Below are 21,604 nucleotides of genomic sequence, written 5' to 3'. Positions count from 1 at the left end.
GGTTACCAACGTATACACACGCACACACTACTGTAATAATAACAGCAGCAGCACCAATAATAATTGAACTAAAATTAAAATTTGTATTCTGCATTTTTCACCCAGCCTATGAACACCTCTCTTTATCCTATATCTATACCTGTAGGGACACACGTTTCAACACACGTTGAAAATGAAATACATGGTGAGGTGTGTGTGTGTGTGAGTGAGTGAGTCCAAATGCCAAGTCATGTTGAGACCTCAGGACAGAGGTATTGTGTGCAGATTTCGCCCACTTCCCCCTGCAGATCATTGATAGCATCTCAGTCCTGTCTTGACATTTGTTGAAGCCCCCCAAGCTGAATGCCAGTCTGCCCAGCGGGAAAGGTGGAAGCTGGGTGAAAGTCCAGGCCTGCTGAGAGCCTAAGCTGGGTTTTGTTTCACTCCTCAAAAGCTTTTACATCCGGTGCGTCACTGAAAGCGGCGAGTCCAAACATGAAGGTGTTGGAAGAGTTCTGACGGCTGGGAGAGAGAGAGAGAGAGAGAGAGAGAGAGAGAGAGAGAGAGAGAGAGAGAGAGAGAGAGAGAGAGAGAGAGAGAGAGTGTGTGTGTGTGTGTGTGTGTGTGTGTGTGTGTGTGTGTGTGTGTGTGTGTGTGTGTGCGTGCTGAAGGAGAGCTCAGCTGCTGTGTAATTACCTGCCAGAGTCCCTAATCATCACTGACCGAGAGTCTCTGGTCTCATCATTGAACAAGTTCAGACTCAAATAAACTAAAATAAACAATCTTTGACCACCTGGAGGAACAGATGGATGAAACCTCAGGATTGTCTGAAAATCATGATGTTCTTGTTGGTCGTTTGCATCACATATAATTGATTTTTCCAGAGAAATCCTTTCTCGTGGTTCTTCTGATGTTCATCAAATGAAATATGCGCCGCTCATCTGTTTGCGGGTCACCAGAGCTCCAGTGGAGGCGTCAGCAGCTGCATCGTATCCTCGTCTGACACTGTTTATGGATCCTGTTCTAGAATGTTGTTTCTGCAGAATCCAGGAACAAGCTTGAATGTAGCATTTAGTACTTGTTCAAACAGCTGTAACTAATTGAGTATTTCCCAAGTTCATCCTTTTTTGGACTCTAAAAAACTTTGGAAAAACGCGTAGAAACTGCAGGTTCTCGGACATCCTTGATAATAACAACTAATCTCCTGCAGCTCGTATTTTCATCACTGGATGTCGCCAAATCACACTCCAAAAATCGCGTTAGGTGCAAATCGATGAAAGAAAATCTCACTTTCTCCTGAGACTCTCTACTATTGAAGTGCACGTGTGTTTATTTTAATTATTCTTTTCCGTGTCCTTGTCCCCCTCCCCAAACAAATTGTCTTTTACGTTTTCCCCCTCTCTTATCATTTGGGAACTGTCTGTTCTCACCAGTCTTCTTCCCTTTCATGGATTCCATGCCTTACTTTTCTGGATCAGAATGATCCTGGTCATCACTTCCTTCTTCTGCGTCATCCTCTCTATTCACACATGTCCCTCAGAGTCCACTCCGCATGGTCACCGTTCTCTTTATTCTCCAGCTGCTCTCAACCTTCTACTTGCATCGTCACCTTCCTTTTCTCTGTTCTCTTCATCACTCCACTTTCTATAGATCCAGGTACTGATACTGACGAGTACCTCTTCTCTTCCCCCCGTATCTCTATATATGTTCTCCCTCACTGCTAGAGTCTGTTTAAGATTTACAGATACACGTTCCTCCTCCTCCTCCTCAAAGGAGGAGGCTGTTGGAAGACTCTTAATGGAACACATTTTCCTTCCCTCTTTGGGGTTGGTGGCTTTGCACAGTGTCATGGTTAGACTGCTGATACAGTGACAGAAAGCAGTTTCATCCCAGCAGGTTTCGCTCTTTGGATCTTTTACCCTTTTTGACTCTTCAGCAGCACCCCTGCTCTTACGTAAGATGTCCTCGCTCACAGTTTGGAACCGACACTAAGTATCATTTATAAATTCCTATCTCTTTTGTGATCAGGTGCGGCGTGTGAGGCCACTCACATTCTCTGCTGTTCACTGCAGTGCCTGCCTTTATTTCCACAGTGACAGCCCTTCAGGGGTTTCAGCGTGTTTTAATCTCCTACTTATAACAGATATGCTGGTTATTTCACCTCCGTTATGAATAATTAAATAATCAACTTTAAAACAAAGCCCAATTTACGCTTATGATTGATGTTTCTCAGCCATTATTGAGTCTTTTCATGATACATTATACATCTGATTTATTAGAATATCCACTGTCTTTCAGTCATTTTTATATTTCTATAATGAACACTTGTGGACTGTTCCAGGTCTTGAATTTAAATGTAAGCTTCTCCGTCTCTGTGGGATTTGAACTTGTTGAACTTTTTGTCATAGTCCTGCCATTCTGCTCACCTCCTGCAGTATATTTCCACTGACACCACCGTTTGCTCCACTCCAGCCACACTCGCTGCCAGATTGTCCTCTCCAGCACTAACTCCTGGACTGGTTTCCCTTTGCCAACCTTGCCTGTCTTTGACCAGTCAGTCCTGCATGAATCCCAGTCATTTCTTCAGCCTTCTGTCCCTAGACCCCCACCTCATTGCCAACTTCCATCAGCAGCACCCTGACAAGCCCACTAAGGCAGCTGTCTCATTCAGGGACCCTCAACATGGTGGTTCTGCTGGTTCCATGCCTCCCTCTCTGGATGTAAAGGACTTTCTTCATGTGAAGATTCTTCATCCCATAATGGGGTTGCCACATGGCCACAACGGTTTCAGTCCGGACCTGTTTGATCCATTGATCTCTGCATCCCTTTCAGGGTCACAGGAAGGGTGCTGGAGCCTATCCCAGCAAGACGGGGCGAAGGCAGGGCGCAGCCCTGGTGAGTCCCCAGGTTATTGTAGGGCCCAATGTGACCATCAGGGGGTTTGTTAACTTGCTCAAAATATACAGGCAGCACTCTGAAGATGCTCTGGCACATCTACCAGAAAATCTTCCATGTTTTATCCACACCAAGGTTTGAACTAAGAACTCACTGCTCCTTGTGCTACCACCGGGAACTATGCAAACGACACTAAAGTCACCGCCAGCTTTACCCGTGTGTCTCCTAAATCTGTTTTGCTTCTTCAGTACAGCAGAAACCTTTCAGAGAACGTCTGCTCCTTCTGCTGAAATTGGTCCTGCCCTGCTTTTTCTGATTAAGCACAGATGGAAAGACATACTTTCATATTTACAAGAATCCTCTACAAATGGATGTGCATGGGTCAGTTGCTGTGCATATAATGCACATGGAGGAAAAGACAACATATGTTTGGGTTAGAAGGGGGCACCGATGACAAATCAGTCAGCAATAGATCAGCTGACTCACCCAGGCTGGGAGGCACAAAAACCTGATGTTTTCCACAGCATCATCGTATGCATGGGAGCTAATCAGATGGTTGTTAACCAGGGGGTCATTGAGCAATGAGGAGAAATAGGCCTTGATTAGTCATAATCAAACAGACATTTGGTTGATTTTGATGATGTTATTATTTAGAATCGCTTGCAAAAATTTTACTTTCAGCATGCGCATGTTTTTCTGAAAGAAGCATTTTTAGTGTGCAAAATTTGGGTCGTTGAAGTAGCTCGATGTACTATTTTTGGTTTTTTTGAAAGATCATAAAATCTATAGTAAGTTTAAACTTGGTCTACATATCTTTATTTCAGTCTCCAATGGGCTTTTTCTTATTTAACCCTTCACTATGGACCAGTTTGACCTGTCAGAGCCCAAACTCCTCACTGCAGTATTTACCCTGCATGCTGGACCTTCTGGGGTTATCAGGGCACTTGATCCTGTCTTTGTACACCATATCTTTGCACAAGTTATCATTTAAATTTTAAAGCATAGCCTGGAAGATAATGGTGAGTGCTCCGAGACACCCAGAGCTGCTTCATTCCCAGCAGTGAAACCCCTATCAAAGCAGAAGTCCTGCCAGCTCTTCCAAAATATTGTTGTAGAGCACATTTATCTGTGTGCATGTTTGTGTATCTGAGACTGCTGGAGCCCAAACACATGTGTTTGCTGGCAGAGGTAACCTGAATTTCAGGCCTGTGTTGTGTAAATTTATTAGACACATTTCTGGGAAAAAAGAAACATGAGCATGAAAACCCCCCTAAAAGGGCCCCAATATTAAATTGCGTCAAATTTTAATGTTAAGAACCAGTCCAGAAATCTCCCTGTAGACGCGCTCTCTCTCTCTCTCTCTCTCTCACACACACACACACACACACACACACACACACACACACACACACAGATGACTTTAGTGTGTTTGCTGAGTTGTGCACATTTCCTGGAAAAGTCAGTCAGTGTGCAAAGTTGCTGCTTCCTGTCGTGGAGTGCTCATACCGAACCGAGACCACAATCAAGAATCCCTTAAAGCAACAAAAATAAATAAATGAAGCTTGGAAATGAATCTTGAAATGAATCTTGTTCTATTTGTCGAATTCAAACCAAAGTAAAACTAGTGAGATCATTCCCTGTGCTTGGCAGAGATTAATGGTCTTTGATGGTTTCTCCATCTAAAATGAAAAAAGTCTGGGTTATCACATTAGCTCAACAACATTGCAGTGAGATGAACAAATGAAAGTCCATTTCACCTCAGGATAGAATAGCCTTTTCAATAAATTATACATTGGAAATACCTGAAAACTGGCATGGGTAGAGAAATAATGAGGGTCTGTTGGGGCCATAGGGCTCTATGGGCATTTGAGGTGACATTTTTAATTATAGCCTTATAGCACATAATGCATCAAAGCTGTTGACATTACACTGTAATAAGGATCTGATGAGTGGGAGAAGTCAGCGTCAGTTTCGGACTGGATTTGCAGATGATGATAGGGTGCTGAGGTCCTTGGAAGGCATCTGGAATCTGGCACATTCTGACATTAGACAGAGGCTGTTTAAAGATGCCAGAATTTAGACACGAGACATTATGAAATAGTGCTCCAAATAGTTCTGCGCAGAGAAAAAAACATGACTGGATGCATTTTTGATTCACATCTTTGGAGCTCCACCAATCGGTGAATACGCGACAATGTGAGTATTTTAAGATGAAGAAATATTGCCACCTAGTGGATATATCCGGAAATGTTATGTTTCTTTTTATATAATTATTATTATTGTTGTAGTTGTAGTATTGTTGATGTTGTTGTTGATGTAAAATCTGGCTGCAAAAATTCGCTAATTCTGATTAGATTGAGATTAAATTCAGAGGGATGGAGAAATGTGGGCGTTGAAGCAACGTTGCTGCGCACAACTTTGGCTGGTGGTGAAGTCAGCGCTTCAGTGGCGACGCTCCAGTTGGTGTTGGGAACGATCATGTCTGCTAAACTGCTCTCTGCTCACAGCACCGTTTTAAAGTGCTGGCAAACTCGACAGAGGGGTTTGTGGCGATGTTTGAGGTAAGACGCGGCAGTTTGGTTCAGCGATTCGGGGGTTTTTACCAACAACGACGCTTCACCCACCGTAAATGCTGTTTTTGTAACTTGCAGCACAGGATCCGCCTCTCTGGGCTCGGGGAGACTGAAGGGCCGCAGCTGCCTCACTCTCAAAGATTTCAGCTCCGATGAAATCAAGAGCCTGTTGTGGGCTTCCAGCGATCTGAAACATCGGATCAAACTGGAAAAGCAGGTTGCTAAACGTCTTTATTGTGAGGAGATCGCGCGTAGCTTCCATTAGCGCCACTAACTGTCATTTCTACCTCAGTATCTTCCTATTCTACAAGGGAAGTCAATGGCCATGATATTTGAGAAGAGGAGCACCAGAACAAGAATGTCCACGGAGACAGGTGCAAGAGTTCAACAGAATAAGTATCAGTCCCAAGTCAATCCTTTAGTTCCCACACAGGCAAATATTACACATGTTCCCAGTGTACGCTGATGCTGATCAGCAGATGATCTGGTACATTTCAGAGCAGCAGAACACACTCGTAGCTCCTGTCCAGTGGTGGAAGACGTATTGTTAATGTGGACACAAAAGTTGTGCTGACTGGTGACCTTTTAGCGCATCCCTGGGACAAAGCCCTCTGCACTGGAATGGTTCCCCAGTAAACCCGGACTGGTCTGTGGAAACTATTGTCATCTCTGATCCTTTCAGGTTTTGCGCTGCTGGGTGGGCACCCCTGTTTCCTCACGTCTCAAGACATTCACCTGGGGGTCAACGAGAGCTGTAGAGACACAGCCAGGTCAGTATTCAAGGATTTTCTTACCGTAACTTCTGTTTAAAACACGTGACCTGTCTCCTGTAGGACGAGATGAAAGTTTCTGAGTGGGTTCCTCTCTTCCCAGGGTGCTCTCAAGACAGTGTGACATTGTCTTGGCGCGTGTCTACAGTCACTCCACGCTGGAGGAACTGGACAGGGAAGCCTCGGTCCCCATCATTAATGGTCTCTCTGATCTCTACCACCCGATCCAAATTCTGGCTGACTTCCTCACCCTGCAGGTGCTCCAGGCTCTCTGTTTATTCCTCTCATCAAAAGCCATTTTAAAAAAACGATACTTAGAACTCTTCTCTTGCAGGAGCATTACGGGTCCCTCCAGGGGCTAACCGTTAGCTGGATCGGGGATGGAAACAATGTCCTTCATTCCTTTATGATGGCTGCAGCCAAACTGGGAGTTCATCTCAGGATCGCCACACCAAAGGTTTGGCCCATTACTGTAGAGCGGAGTAGATTTATGACCCGTAAACAACAGGAACCAAGTGTGAAACTGTGGCACCCGAAATCGTTTCTTTGAACGAGTCGGCCCATCAGTAGTTTAACTGTTTAAATGAACTAGAATAAATCATCAGACAGCAGAGGTCACATCAGCAACTTTATACAAAAACACATTTAAACATTTTGGCCATTAAATTAATTTATTTGCAAATAATATCTTGGAGCATTATTGCAAATAATAAGAGGGCAAAATGGCCCATTTCTATCAGCTGCACTATAATGTTGAATAATAAAAGATTGAAAGATGCAGGTAGATCAGTTAGAAATTAAATAAATGCTGAGAATATGAAACTGTAGAGTTCGTAATAGACTCCAGGAGGTTCAGGAAAGATGAAAACCAAACTCTGAGGTTGACTTCTATTTTCTGGATCTGCAGGGATATGAACCAGAGATGAGTCTAATTCAGGAGGCACAGAGACTCTCCAGAGAGGTGATGCTTGCAGGACGTGTCTCCAGACCTTGTCGGTGGACCGCTCCGTAACTCTTAGTTGTATTTCGCCCCAGCACGGGACCCAGTTTCTTCTCACTGATGACCCGATGGAAGCAGCCCATGGCAGCAATGTTTTGGTCACTGACACCTGGATCAGCATGGGGCAGGAGGAGGAGAAGAAAAAGAGAATGAAGGATTTTGAAGGTTACCAGATTACAATGAAGGTAAATCAGAAGTTTAAGTTTCCCATATATACCAATGATTCAGCTCAGTCATCATCGGGGGGGAGCTTCTCAACCAAGAGCATTTAATCTGCTCAAACTAGTAAACTTACTGTATAATCAGGTCAATTTGTCCAGGTTTTAAAGCACGTGCAGCAGTTTGGTGTGGGCCCTCTGGACGGTTGGTTGAGCTAACGTTCACCTTAACCTGATTGTTTTGCATCGGTCTTCTACAGACAGCAAGTGTGGCCAAACCAGACTGGACCTTCCTGCATTGTCTTCCCAGGAAAATGGAGGAGGTGGACGATGAGGTGTTCTACTCATCACGCTCCCTCGTCTTCCCTGAGTCCGAGAACAGGAAGTGGACAATCATGGTGTGTGAATTGAATATTTACTCTCTCTCTGTCTCTCTCTGTACAGTCCTAACTTGATCATCGCATCTTTGTTCTCTTTCAGGGTCTGATAGTTGCTCTTCTGACCGACTACAGTCCACAAATTCCAATGCCCAAGATTTAAACAGACTTTTATTGCGTTACAGTGGAAAATGATGCAGTTCAGTGATACTCAGAACACTGGATTCACACATCGGTTTCTTTAGATCGGAGCTTCAGTAGTTTTGTCTGAGTGTGTGCAACTATTACAGCCACTGAGCGACTCAACTCCTCAACCTCCACTGAAGCTAAAAGTCCAGCTGCAAAGGGGAGAGTTCTTATTGTGAATTCTCCGTCTCAGCCCTGGCGAAGCGACCGACGTGCTGAAGTGTGAGACAGGAGGATCCATAACAGTAGAGGGGAAATAATTACCACCCACAACCATGGATCATCTCTGGCCACGGCACTTCATCTTGGCAGCCGATGATCGGTGGCCCCGGTTGTGTGTTACTCCTGATTATTTTTATTACACTTGGACCTATAACTGTATGATGTCTGAAAGCAACAGAACGTTTGGAAGATTCGGTTGTACTTTTATTCCCAACAACACTTCTCCAGATGGCAGCATCACCAGAGGGCCTAACAGCTCTCTGAGGAGATGGCTGAAAACTCCGCCACTGAAAATCCCTTCGGTGACACGATGACGAAGCGGTTTGGGCGATGGAACGGAATCCTAACTAGTCTTGTCATGTTTCTGGCTGCAGGAGCTGCCCCGCTCACCCTGTGGGTGTGTTGTTCTATTCCATGTGTCCATGAATGATTGGGTAGAGCTGAGGGGAAAACAGGAAGACATGAATGCAGGAGAATCTGAATGGAAATCTGTCGACAGTTCCTCTATATTCTTCCCAATGATGCAGGATTATGTGACCTGAGTATTAAACTGTGCTATTGAAGGACGGTTTTCAAACAACGTTGGTAGCTTTGTCTCCTTGTTGCAAGAATTGAATAGATTATTTTCCACCCTCACCAAAACTTTGTCTTCATTGACTTGGGTTCAAAGGTTGAGTTTATCTTGACAGGTTTGACAGATCTGATGACCTTTTTGGAAAATTTGGCTTTTTGTGCTCATCACAAAGATGGTTTCACAGCTGATTTCAGTGGTGCAGAGGACTCTCCTCTAGATGTTGATGGATCATGACCTGGGTAAACAAGAACCTTCATGAGAGTTATCCTTCATTTATTTGATCCCTAAAGAATTTTTCTTCTTCCTCTTCCATAATAATAATATTACTTTTATGATTGTCATACTTATATCAAAGAAATATCAACTATTTGAAAAATAAAATCTGGAAATTCTGCTGAGCTCAGCAAATCTAAAGTCAGACAGACTCTCCAGTGACCAAATTCAACTTCAGAGCTTGTCTATGAATCCAAATAGTAACATTCAATTAGACTTTTAGAATTACCTTTTTTGTCCAAGTCTCTCTTGGTGTCATGGCAGATAAAAGTGTTCCAAACAAAGTCTCTAATGCCAATATGGAAACAAGGGAGAGGAGTTGGAGGCTGGTGGTGAAGTCAGCGCTTCAGTGGCGACGCTCCAGTTGGTGTTGGGAACGATCATGTCTGCTAAACTGCTCTCTGCTCACAGCACCGTTTTAAAATGCTGGCAAACTCAACAGAGGGGTTTGTGGCGATGCTTCGGGTAAGATGCTGCAGGTTGGAGTTTTAGCAAATCAATATTTTTTGCCTCAAATATTACTCGTGTTTGTGACTTGCAGCACAGGATCCGCCTCTCTGGGCTCGGGGAGCCTGAAGGGCCGCAGCTGCCTCACTCTCAAAGATTTCAGCTCCGATGAAATCAAGAGCCTGTTGCTAGAGTTGAAACCGAGCAACCCAGTAAAGCCCTGCGTGAATCAACAAAAGACACAAACACAGGCAGCCTTGCAAGGGCGAGCGAGCAGCAGTTCACTCTGGAACACCCTCCGTCGCTCTGCTGCTCCTCTGCAAACCTCCTTCCTTTATTCACATCAGCTCTATATCCACGTAGAATTTTCACCTCCTCCCAAGATGCTTTTAGGGTTTCAGATAACAATCTCACAGTAAACCTGGTGCTCTGGACAAGTGCTAAATCAAGGGAGGTGAAAAACACTCTGTTTCTTCTTCATGCACTTAGGTGCTAAACATACAAATGCATTTAAATGATAACAATATAATAATTATTCTTACAGTGTCCAGCGATCTGAAACATCGGATCAAACTGGAAAAGCAGGTTGCTAAACGTCTTTATTTGTGAGGCAGAGGGAGCCGAAGTTTTAACGCTGCTTTGCAAAAAGTTAAAGATTAATTGTCTTTGATGGTTTCTCCATCTAAAATGAAAAAAGTCTGGGTTATCACATTAGCTCAACAACATTGCAGTGAGATGAACAAATGAAAGTCCATTTCACCTCAGGATAGAATAGGCTTTTCAATAAATTATACATTGGAAATACCTGAAAACTGGCATGGGTGTAGAAATAATGAGGGTCTGTTGGGGCCATAGGGCTCTATGGGCATTTGAGGTGACATTTTTAATTATAGCCTTATAGCACATAATGCATCAAGGCTGTTGACATTACACTGTAATAAGGATCTGATGAGTGGGAGAAGTCAGCGTCAGTTTCAGACTGGATTTGCAGATGATGATAGGGTGCTGAGGTCCTTGGAAGGCATCTGGAATCTGGCACATTCTGACATTAGACAGAGGCTGTTTAAAGATGCCAGAATTTAGACATGAGACATTATGAAATAGTGCTCCAAATAGTTCTGCGCAGAGAAAAAAACATGACTGGATGCATTTTTGATTCAAATCTTTGGAGCTCCACCAATCGGTGAATACGTGACAATGAAACTATTTTAATATGAAGAAACACTCCCGCCTAGTGGATATATCCGGAAATGTTCTTTATTATTATTATTATTATTGTTGTTGTTGTTGTTGTTAATATTAATGTATTTCTGGTAGTTGAATCATAGCAACTGGACTGTTTGATGTTCTTGAAGACGTTTCAACTCTCATCCAAGAGGCTTCATTAGTTCTAGCTGACTGTCGGGGAGTTCCAGATAGTTATTGTTACGATGCGTGGTTGTACGGGACCCGAACGCAGGCAAGACGCAGTGATGAAAGGTCCAAAGTAGGTTTTATTTAACAAACACAAAAAGGACAGTCCTCCTGGACTGCTGGGAAGCAACAGTTCCAACTTCGGGTGCGTACAAAGAGCTTCAGCGCGTCGCCACAAAATCACAAAAATCTTTCGAAACCAACAAAGTCACCAGAGACACGAAAAGCACACAAAATTCCTCCGACACTGGTAGGCCGGAGTTCTAGTCCTTAAATAGGCTGCTGATGGCCTGCAGGTGCGCCAACCGGTGGCCGGAGCATGGCTCCACCACGCCCCCTGCAGGAAAAGACAACCGGAAGCCTGCAACCCAACAAGTTATATTCTTCAGGAGCCATTGACACATTTGGAGCTTCAGTCAGCTGGTCGTTGGTTTCTACAAACCTCATTATGCGGGTTGTTAAAACTTCCTCTGACACAGTGGGGTTCGTAAGCAGCCATGTGTGAATGGCCTCGTCTCCTCCTGGGGATGTTTTTCAAAAGGGTTATATAAACAGGTGAGAGGTGATCTCTCAGTCCCTCACCTCTGTTTAATGGCCAAAACCTGTATATTATTCTCCTCAAACAAGTGTCCTTTGTCCTTCAGATGCAAGTGGACTGCTGAGTCCTGGCCTGAGGAGTTGGCTCTTCTTTGTTTTTCCATGCGCTTGTGAGGCTGTTGTGTTGTCTCCCCAATGGTCAGATCTGGGCATTATTATTATTGTTATTAGGAAGTATTGTTATGTAAAGGAAATTATTTTTTTGTTTAGCATAGATCATTTAAACCAGTAAGGTCAAGCAAATTCATTTGATGATGCTTGTGCAGGTGCACGAGGTGTCACGAGTTGTAGAACAAAGACTCCTTAGAAAATGATGAAGATGTGCGAGTCAGCAACCTTCAAAATGCTACAGTTTTTCATGCTAACCTTGTGACGATGAAGTAAGTAGATGGAAAAGTCCTGAGAGAAAGGCGTAGTTGCTAAGCATTATAAAAGGGACATGTTTGTTACATTGGGCAGAGATCTCTCTGCATGCTGTTGTTGCATGTGTTGACTGACTTATTAAACTCTTAAAGGCAGCATTTTGACTTTGTGTTAACTGAAGAAATTCCTCGACAGTTATTACTGTTGTAACAATCTGGGAACAAAAAAAATCGGATAAGATTGAGATTAAATCTAGAGTGATGGAGAAATGTTGGTGTGGAAGCCACGTTGCTGGTTGTAAATCAGCGCTTCAGTGGCGACGCTCCAGTTGGTGTTGGGAACGATCATGTCTGCTAAACTGCTCTCTGCTCACAGCACCGTTTTCAAGTGCTGGCAAACTCGACAGAGGGGTTTGTGGCGATGTTTGAGGTAAGACGCGGCAGTTTGGTTCAGCGATTCGGGGGTTTTTACCAACAACGACGCTTCACCCACCGTAAATGCTGTTTTTGTAACTTGCAGCACAGGATCCGCCTCTCTGGGCTCGGGGAGACTGAAGGGCCGCAGCTGCCTCACTCTCAAAGATTTCAGCTCCGATGAAATCAAGAGCCTGTTGTGGGCGTCCAGCGATCTGAAACATCGGATCAAACTGGAAAAGCAGGTTGCTAAACGTCTTTATAGTGAGGAGATCGCGCGTAGCTTCCATTAGCGCCACTAACTGTCATTTCTACCTCAGTATCTTCCAATTCTACAAGGGAAGTCAATGGCCATGATATTTGAGAAGAGGAGCACCAGAACAAGAATGTCCACGGAGACAGGTGCAAGAGTTCAACAGAATTAGTATCAGTCCCAAGTCAATCCTTTAGTTCCCACACAGGCAAATATTACACATGTTCCCAGTGTACGCTGATGCTGATCAGCAGATGATCTGGTACATTTCAGAGCAGCAGAACACACTCGTAGCTCCTGTCCAGTGGTGGAAGACGTATTGTTCGTGCTACTGGTGGCTTTTCAGGGCATCACTCTGCGCTGTTGTTCTATGAAAGCACTGACTGATCTTCTATGTTTGATATCACTAGAAGTGAAGCAATGGTCATCTGTGATCCTTTCAGGTTTTGCGCTGCTGGGTGGGCACCCCTGTTTCCTCAAGCCTCAGGACATTCACCTGGGGTTCAACGAGAGCTGTAGAGACACAGCCAGGTCAGTATTGGATTATGCACTCTTCTTTTTTTATCTTACGTTAATACTTTTCCTCTCTTCCCAGGGTGCTCTCAAGACAGTGTGATATCATCTTGGCACGAGTACCCAACCAATCCACGCTGGAGGAACTGGACAGGGAAGCCTCGGTCCCCATCATTAATGGAATGTCTGACCTCTACCACCCAATCCAGATTCTGGCTGACTTCCTCACCCTGCAGGTGCTCCAGGCTCTCTGTAGATTCGAGTTTATTTCTTTTGTGACTCTTCATGTTTTAAAAGTTTTTGCTGTTCTCTTGCAGGAGCATTACGGGTCCCTCCAGGGGCTAACCGTTAGCTGGATCGGGGATGGAACCAATATCCTTCATTCCTTTATGATGGCTGCAGCCAAACTGGGAGTTCATCTTAAGATTGCAAAACCAAAGGTTTGGCCCATTACTGTAGAGCGGAGTAGATTTATGACCCGTAAACAACAGGAACCAAGTGTGAAACTGTGGCACCCGAAATCGTTTCTTTGAACGAGTCGGCCCATCAGTAGTTTAACTGTTTAAATGAACTAGAATAACTCATCAGACAGCAGAGGTCACATCAGCAACTTTATACAAAAACACATTTAAATATTTTGGGCATTAAATTAATTTTTGTACAAATTATATCTTGGAGCATTATTGCAAATAAGTAAGTAAGTTTCTATCAGCTGCACTATAATGTTGATCCATTATATCGAATTTCCAACCAGGGTGAAAGATTGAAAGATGCAGTTAGATCTTAAAAATTAAATAAATGCTGAGAATATGAAACTGTAGAGTTCGTAATACACTCCAGGAGGTTCAGGAAAGATGAAAACCAAACTCTGAGATTGACTTCTATTTTCTGGATCTGCAGGGATATGAACCAGAGATGAGTCTAATTCAGGAGGCACAGAGACTCTCCAGAGAGGTGATGCTTGCAGGACGTGTCTCCAGACCTTGTCGGTGGACCGCTCCGTAACTCTTAGTTGTATTTCGCCCCAGCACGGGACCCAGTTTCTTCTCACTGATGACCCGATGGAAGCAGCCCATGGCAGCAATGTTTTGGTCACTGACAACTGGCTTGGAAATGAGGAGGAGCGGAAAAAGAGACTGAAGGATTTTGAAGGTTACCAGATTACAATGAAGGTAAATCAGAAGTTTAAGTTTCCCATATATACCAATGATTCAGCTCAGTCATCATCGGGGGGGAGCTTCTCAACCAAGAGCATTTAATCTGCTCAAACTAGTAAACTTACTGTATAATCAGGTCAATTTGTCCAGGTTTTAAAGCACGTGCAGCAGTTTGGTGTGGGCCCTCTGGACGGTTGGTTGAGCTAACGTTCACCTTAACCTGTCTTCTACAGACAGCGAGTGTGGCCAAACCAGACTGGACCTTCCTGCATTGTCTTCCCAGGAAAATGGAGGAGGTGGACGATGAGGTGTTCTACTCATCACGCTCCCTCGTCTTCCCTGAGTCCGAGAACAGGAAGTGGACAATCATGGTGTGTGAATTGAATATTTACTCTCTCTCTGTCTCTCTCTGTACAGTCCTAACTTGATCATTGCATCTTTGTTCTCTTTCAGGGTCTGATAGTTGCTCTTCTGACCGACTACAGTCCACAAATTCCAATGCCCAAGATTTAAACAGACTTTTATTGCGTTACAGTGGAAAATGATGCAGTTCAGTGATACTCAGAACACTGGATTCACACATCGGTCCAGTGCATCAATAGTTTTGTCTAAGTATGTGCAGCTATGCGCAGCTATTACAGCCACTAAATGTTGATCAAAGTGAATACATGGCAGGAGAAAAATTAATTGATTACTCTTTTAATTCAGTTAAATGATGCATTAATCGTGCATTCATTATGGTCCTCAGTCTTCGAGTGAAGAAATCTTCACAACCTTTAGCCCTGATAAACATATACAAGTAAGTATACATGTATATATCACGCTTTACTGCTGTTACCCCCACACCGTTTAATACCAAAATAGGCCTAAAAATGCCAATATACAAAAACATTGATTTACTGTTATTGGAGCAAGTTGTTGACAGATTGGATATCTTTTAATTCAGCTTTTATGTGTAAATGCATATTCTCCACGTTTCCCACTATATCATATGGATTTTCTTCCAAGAGCCTGATGGAAAAAATTAGTCGAAATAGTGATTCACTGTTAATGTGTTACTGTTCACTGTACAAAAAGAAAGCAGAATAAACTAAATTACATTCATCAACACGTGAGTCTTACACGTTACTAAAGTGACAATCTTGTTTTCATTTTTATTGCGACAGTCATTCTGCGAATGTAATTTTGTGGAATTCCGCGTGCAACAACTCGTTGGTTTGAATGATTGTAGTTGTGTTGCGAGTCCAGACCGCGTGCGCCCCCACACGGTCAGAGCTGGTACTGCCCCTTTCTGATTGGCTGGGGGGAGGCCGCCTGAGTGCGGGAAGCTTTGATCTGCTTGGGTGGTCCAGTCGCGGATAAAAATGATGTTGCGCTTAGTTATAAACGCAACCTGTCGTTGTTGAGTCGTTATTAAAGGAACAAACGCACGTTCTGATGCACTTTTGTTAGCACTGACGCATATGCCCTCGTATGACAAATGCAACACAAAAAGACTACAATTTCAACTACTTCGCGGATGAAAACGCACTGCAGATGCGACAAAATCCGCGCTCACCGCCCACAACAAAACAAAATTAACGTGAAAACGGGGAAATCAAATCAAGTGCAATCTCCTCGGCGACCACCCACATACCGAAGAAGTCTGTTTGGAGAGGGAGTTAAAGTGAAGTGGGAAGGAGGACGCCATTGTAGCCGCAGCTGCCCGCTTGTGTTTCGGCGGTGGGGACCGGGCAAACTTCAGCCTTAACAATGCTCCGGGCTTTTAGGGGCCTCTTCGGGCACCTGGTCCAGTAAATAACGTTTAAACCGTGAAAACACACAGAAACGATGGACGGTGGGGTACCGAGGCGGGCAAGATGCGGAACCACAGCGCCGAAACAAATCAGGTAAGAACCGTGATTCTGGGGGACAATGGGAGAAAGTTTCTGGCTAACAGCGGCTAACTAAAGATAACGGAGTTGTTCCAGCAAAACGAGCTGCTAAGGTCGGGCTACCAGCCACAATGGTGCATCTCTTGCACGCTCACGCAAAGCTCCACCAGATTTTAAGGAACATTTTTGAACCTAGAAACTCCAGGGTATCGAATGGCACCCAGTATACTGTGTGACTTGACTTAAGCTTGTGCTGGCGACTTTCCCAAGACTTTGCATGTTTGGGGGTTTATTAGTGAGGATTTTGCCCTATTGTAGATTCGATTTAGGCTAAAAATTAATGATGGCAGATGATTCGTGTATTAGTAAAACTTGTGTGCCAGTGTTGCGATGCAGTACAAGGAAAACATGAAGCAACTGACATACTTGGGTCATTTTAAGTGTCGAAAGCGTAATGATCTTAACATGTATTGCATAGGAAGACTGATGTAATGTCTCTTTTTACATCTCTGATATGCATCTAAACTTCTGTCTGCAATAAACCGGTAATCACCTTGTCTTAAATAAATATTGTGCTACAGTAAAGGCAGCTTTGTTTGTATTGTGGATTTTATGCTCCAGGCAATTCAAAGTGCTTTATATAGAAACATGAACACATTCAGTAAAGGAGAGAGCAAGACAAATGCCTTCAACCTGGGTTTACTTTAAACAGACTTACATTCGGTTCAGATCTGTTGACACTTTGTTCCAGTTCTGTTTGGTATTAAAGCAAAATGCTGCTTCACCGGTTTTAGTTTCAGGTTTATATTCTGTCAATATGCCATTAAAGTGTTGTGGACCTAAACCACATTGTGGTGTTTTGGTCCAGGAGAAGAACGCTACCATCTATTCTGCATCTGACAGGGGCCGATCTATGGACTCTATGAGCAGGGGAATATGTTCAGATTCTTTTGTTTTGGTCAGAACCCGAGCTGCCGTGTTCAGAATGAGCTACAGCTGTTTGATGCTCTTTTTATTGAGTCAGAAGGGCGTTACAGCGATCTGGTGGAAATGACAGCGTGGATCAGGTTTTCCTGATCATTTTGGGACATAAACTCCCTTTATCTTTGGTTTTTAAGGACAATGACTCAATATTTACAGATCTCTGCCATGGTGGTTTCTGCCTGCTCACATTGTAGTTTCCCAAGGTGCAACAGCACCTGTGGCATGTGAGATTCTGCAATTAAACTCTGCACCCACAACTGGTGTCATGGCCAGAGCCTATGAACTCGGCGTGCAGATTGAACGTTATCTGTAAGTTACAGAAATCAGAAATGATCGGGAGGGGGGGGGTGGGGGCTCCTCCTTAACATCAAGAGAAAAAAGGTTAAGGCCCTTAGTTATAACCAAATCAAGTGTGTCTCCTCGATTGTGAGTTGGAACTCTCATTTTACCTATAAGAATGTAAATAAATGACATTATATTGTATATGGTCTTGTTGGAATGCACTTAATTATTCTTTACTGCAACTCAAATACATGACAGGAGAAAAAATACTGTCAGATCTTACAGATTAGTCATAACCACCTCTTTTTGTTGACAGTCTCCTGCCATTTCTTTGCCTATCCGGTGGCTCAGCAGCTCGCCATGAACACCAGTAGGAACTGCACAACGGTGGGGAGCCGGGGGGGTTTGGCTGCCCTGGAGTCGGTCTCCATAGTGACCATCACACTGCTCGCCTGCTTGGGGAATCTCTTGATAGTGGCCACCCTGTATCGCCGGCCTTATTTGCTGACACCCAGTAACAAGTTTGTGTTCAGCCTGACCCTGTCCAATCTGCTGATGTCCGTGTTGGTGCTGCCTTTCGTGGCTGTGAGCTCAGTCAAGAGAGAGTGGGTGTTCGGGGTCGTGTGGTGTAACTTCACTGCCCTGCTTTACCTGCTCATCAGCTCCGCCAGCATGCTCACCCTTGGCGCCATAGCCATCGACAGGTCAGCGCCACCACATGTAAACAAAGGCAACATTTGCATACTGATCTCCCAGTCATGCTCTAAAATGTCACCTCGTTTTTGCTCTTTGCCTCATTAGGTACTATGCCGTACTTTACCCGATGATATACCCCATGAAGATCACTGGAAACCGGGCGGTCGTTGCCATCTCCTACGTGTGGCTGCACTCCCTGGTGGGCTGCCTGCCGCCTCTGTTCGGCTGGTCTTCTTTTGAGTTTGACTGCTTCAAAAGGACCTGCGTTGCATCCTGGCACAGAGAACCCAGCTACACCGCGTTCTGGATTGCCTGGTGCCTGCTTCCCCCCTTGGTCATCATGCTGGCTTGTTACGGGGTGATTTTCCGCGTTGCTCGCATGAAAGCCCGCAAGGTGCACTGTGGGACGGTGGTTGTGGCCCAGGACGACTCCGCTGGAGCTCAGAGGAGTGGACGTAAAAACTCGAGTACCTCAACCTCTTCCAACGGGAGCCGACGGAGTCTGGTTTATGCCGGGAGCCAGTGTAAGGCCTTTGTCACCATTTTGGTGGTGATCGGCACTTTTCTCATCACGTGGGGGCCGTACGTCGGGGTGGTCTGCACCGAGGCCCTGTGGGGGCCAGGTAGCGTATCTCAGGGACTGGAGACGTTAGTGGCGTGGCTGTCGTTGTGCAGCGCAGTTTGCCACCCACTCATCTACGGTTTATGGAACAAAACGGTGAGGAAGGAGCTGCTGGGAATGTGTTTCGGAGATCGCTACTACAGAGAGTCGTTTGCCACGCGGCAAAGGACTTCCCGCCTGTTCAGCATCTCAAACAGAATCACAGGTTAGTGGGCTGCAGTGATTCTTACCGTATTTTGTGTGAATATTGAAGATAGAATTTGCATCAATATTAATGCACCACAATCAAAGATAAGACTGTAAAGAGTCCAGTGCAAGTGGATCTATATCTGTCAGTCACATAAAGGCTTCAGTACCTTTGTAGAGATAGAAGAGGTAAATAATAATGAATCAGGTGGGTGTTGCAGTGCTGGAATAAACATGCGAGTGTAGGGAAAGTCCATCCTGTTTACATTTACAGTCCTGCGCCTTTGTGGGGCCAGATGTTGCACGTTGACACATTCCTTACTTTTCTTCAGACTTGGGTATGTCCCCACATCTGACAGCCATGTTGGCCGGTGGAGGGCAGCTGTTGGCCCCCGGGAGCAGCACAGGAGACACCGGCTTCAGTTTCACTCAGGACTCATGTAAGTTGTAGGAAAACCTGTGGAAAAAAAAAAAAAACTTTTATGCATTATGTATTTAAAATGAGAATATTTGATGCATTAACATTTTTATTTTGATTTGACATTGAACGCATCTTTTTCCACACAAATAATTCTCAAATTTATGATTCTCAGAGCTCAACTAACAGCTAATCTGCTGGTATTATTAGGTTAAATTCTTTTTTCTTGCTTTAGGAAGTTTTAATCTCTGGTTTTCCTGTTAAAATGCATCAAGTCTCATTTAAAATGGAGAACTGCAATAGAATCGTGTCTGTCGTAAACCCCAAATTAGGATGTGGTTGTTGGTGTGGCTCTCACGCAACATTGCTGCGCTTGAGCTTCGTGTTTCTGCTTCACAGCACACTTGGCAGCACTGATCATGGCTTTGGGGGAAGAGCAAGTTGGGTCTCAAACGTCCGCTGCTGCTCACACAGCCGTCTCTGTTGTCTGTATTGTCCCCCACGCAGGCACCGATGTGATGCTGTTGGAGAGTTTCTCCACAGACGGCTCCTCCCATCATCAGCACCATGGTAACAACCTCTCTGCGAAGAGGAGGAGCTCGGTCACTTTTGAAGATCAGGTGGAGCAGTCCAAAGGTACGTGTCCTTCACAACGTCCTTGCAGTCAAATAGAGCTGTAGAGAATTTTAGACATCTGATCGCGTCCTCTTTTTTATTTATTTTTTTCCCCCCAGCTGAAAACGACAACCCAGCATCCATTCAAATCCACGCAGAGGTTCACAAATCCCTGGACACCTTTGCGTCTTGTCTGGCGAAGGCTATAGAGAATGACGCCAAGCTGACTTTGTTTGGGGAGGATGTGAGTCTGACTGCGGGAATTTTCAGCACCAGGGCCGGACCCAGACCCAGGTACCTGGACGGTCAGAGACTGAGGCTGGAAAGCATCGATGAAGGGATTGTTAAGGATGACAGAGATGAGGCGGAGGAGGATCAGCAGGAAAAACCAGCCTGATTACAGCTGGTCCACAACACTTTGTTAGCGTTGCTTTGTAACTGACGGCATCACGGGTATTCCACACTTGAAGGTATTAGGAAACAGGAATGTGACACATTTCCATTCATTTCATGTGTGTAATGTCTTCATTTTCTGTGTTTATTTAATCAAATATGAGTTACCAGGTAGCTGTAGTTGATTACTTTGTGTTGTTTTCCCAGTATGACCAGTAACAGTATGAGCAGTATATCTCACGTAGAGCTTTATTGCAAATAGAACTGGTTCCGTCCTCCCCATAACACTCTTATCATAAGCTGATTTGTCTTTCAGGTAAGAACTAGTTTATACACACATATGTAGCAATCGTCTCTACTGGATTTTACTTCCCATGTTTGGTTAAACAGACCTGTGACCTAAAGAAAGCGCAGCAGTGTGATGACATGAGACCAACATAACTCTCACCAGTATCCGCGTTACTGGTTCCCACTGACCACTTGTCTCCCCCCAACACCATACTGGAAAAACAGAAGATTAGTAACTGGATCATTCCACGTCCTGCTAAGCATTACATGTAAATGTTCGGATAAAAGTAACCCTGAACAGGAAATAAGATGTACAGTGTTGCTATGGTACCTCTATGACATATTGTGGATCCAGAGCAAGTGTCATGTGACAGTTTTGATACTAAATATTTATCTGCTGCAGTTATTGCACTTAAGTTAGTGTTAATGTACAGTATATCTTCCATAACAGTACATATTAACAATCTAGTGAATGTGTCAGAAGATGGGAAATATAATAAACCATCCCACCTTTCTTTTGTTACAAACGTCACAGTCAAAAGTCCACGTACACAGTACTAGTAATTAGTGTTGCTTTTATTAATTTATTTGAGTTTCTAAACAGAATAGATTCCACAGGAACTTTGAATAAGCAGTGAGATTCTGGTGCTTTCTTACCTCAAGTCATAAATTTATCGAGTGGTACTTTTGTATGAAAACTCTGATTTGATACCTGATGTAACCTTTTGATTTTATACAGTAAATAGTAATGCAAACAATCTGCTTAAGTGTTTTTATTCAGTTCCCTTCAGCTTGAATAATGGTTTTATTACCGTTTTTGCATAAACCTCTGAACTATTTGCTATTCCTCTTGCTATTGAGTGAAGGTTAAGCTGACCTTGAGGCAACCACACCCAGATGCTTGTCCTGCAGTAAATCCAAACGGAAAACCTTGAATACAAGGATTTGTTTTAAAAAAGTAAAACCTTTGTTTGAAAAGACAAAACTGACCGAGATGTGCTGATATGGCTTATTTTTTAAACTAAACTTAAACTTTCCAATGCAGAAAGAGTCTCCTCTGATGAGCAGTGTTTATTCGAACAC

General features: G+C 44.0%; 3 protein-coding genes across 4 annotated transcripts; all 3 read left to right on the top strand.

Annotated features, from left to right (window-relative positions):
* Positions 1–5,274: 5,274 nt before the first annotated feature.
* LOC101077608 (ornithine carbamoyltransferase, mitochondrial-like) lies at positions 5,275–15,273 on the top strand. 2 transcript variants are annotated; one of them, XR_003888236.1, is made up of 11 exons: positions 5,275–5,435; positions 5,526–5,664; positions 5,740–5,821; positions 6,130–6,217; positions 6,321–6,474; positions 6,552–6,674; positions 7,125–7,178; positions 7,253–7,402; positions 7,636–7,773; positions 7,856–7,983; positions 14,745–15,273. XR_003888236.1 is itself a non-coding variant. In XM_029835221.1 (10 exons), the coding sequence occupies exons 1-10, from the start codon at positions 5,353–5,355 to the stop codon at positions 7,913–7,915; spliced, it is 1,071 nt and encodes a 356-aa protein (XP_029691081.1). In that variant the 5' UTR covers positions 5,275–5,352; the 3' UTR covers positions 7,916–8,802. The 2 variants fall into 2 exon arrangements, 1 of the variants encoding a protein (XP_029691081.1); XM_029835221.1 differs by lacking the exon at positions 14,745–15,273 and having other exon boundaries at positions 7,856–8,802.
* LOC101072009 (ornithine carbamoyltransferase, mitochondrial) lies at positions 12,098–15,271 on the top strand. Its single transcript, XM_029835229.1, has 10 exons — positions 12,098–12,256; positions 12,347–12,485; positions 12,561–12,642; positions 12,937–13,024; positions 13,089–13,242; positions 13,324–13,446; positions 13,907–13,960; positions 14,035–14,178; positions 14,397–14,534; positions 14,617–15,271. The coding sequence occupies exons 1-10, from the start codon at positions 12,174–12,176 to the stop codon at positions 14,674–14,676; spliced, it is 1,065 nt and encodes a 354-aa protein (XP_029691089.1). The 5' UTR covers positions 12,098–12,173; the 3' UTR covers positions 14,677–15,271.
* A 195-nt stretch (positions 15,274–15,468) lies between the features above and the next one.
* gpr161b (G protein-coupled receptor 161b) lies at positions 15,469–21,279 on the top strand. Its single transcript, XM_011608032.2, has 6 exons — positions 15,469–16,052; positions 17,620–18,007; positions 18,105–18,826; positions 19,140–19,247; positions 19,733–19,861; positions 19,960–21,279. The coding sequence occupies exons 2-6, from the start codon at positions 17,664–17,666 to the stop codon at positions 20,235–20,237; spliced, it is 1,581 nt and encodes a 526-aa protein (XP_011606334.1). The 5' UTR covers positions 15,469–16,052; positions 17,620–17,663; the 3' UTR covers positions 20,238–21,279.
* The last annotated feature ends 325 nt before the right edge of the window (positions 21,280–21,604 follow it).

The sequence above is a fragment of the Takifugu rubripes genome, chromosome 1 (assembly GCF_901000725.2).
Source record: "Takifugu rubripes chromosome 1, fTakRub1.2, whole genome shotgun sequence".
NCBI lineage: Eukaryota > Metazoa > Chordata > Actinopteri > Tetraodontiformes > Tetraodontidae > Takifugu > Takifugu rubripes.
This window is presented reverse-complemented; position numbering and strand designations above follow the sequence as displayed.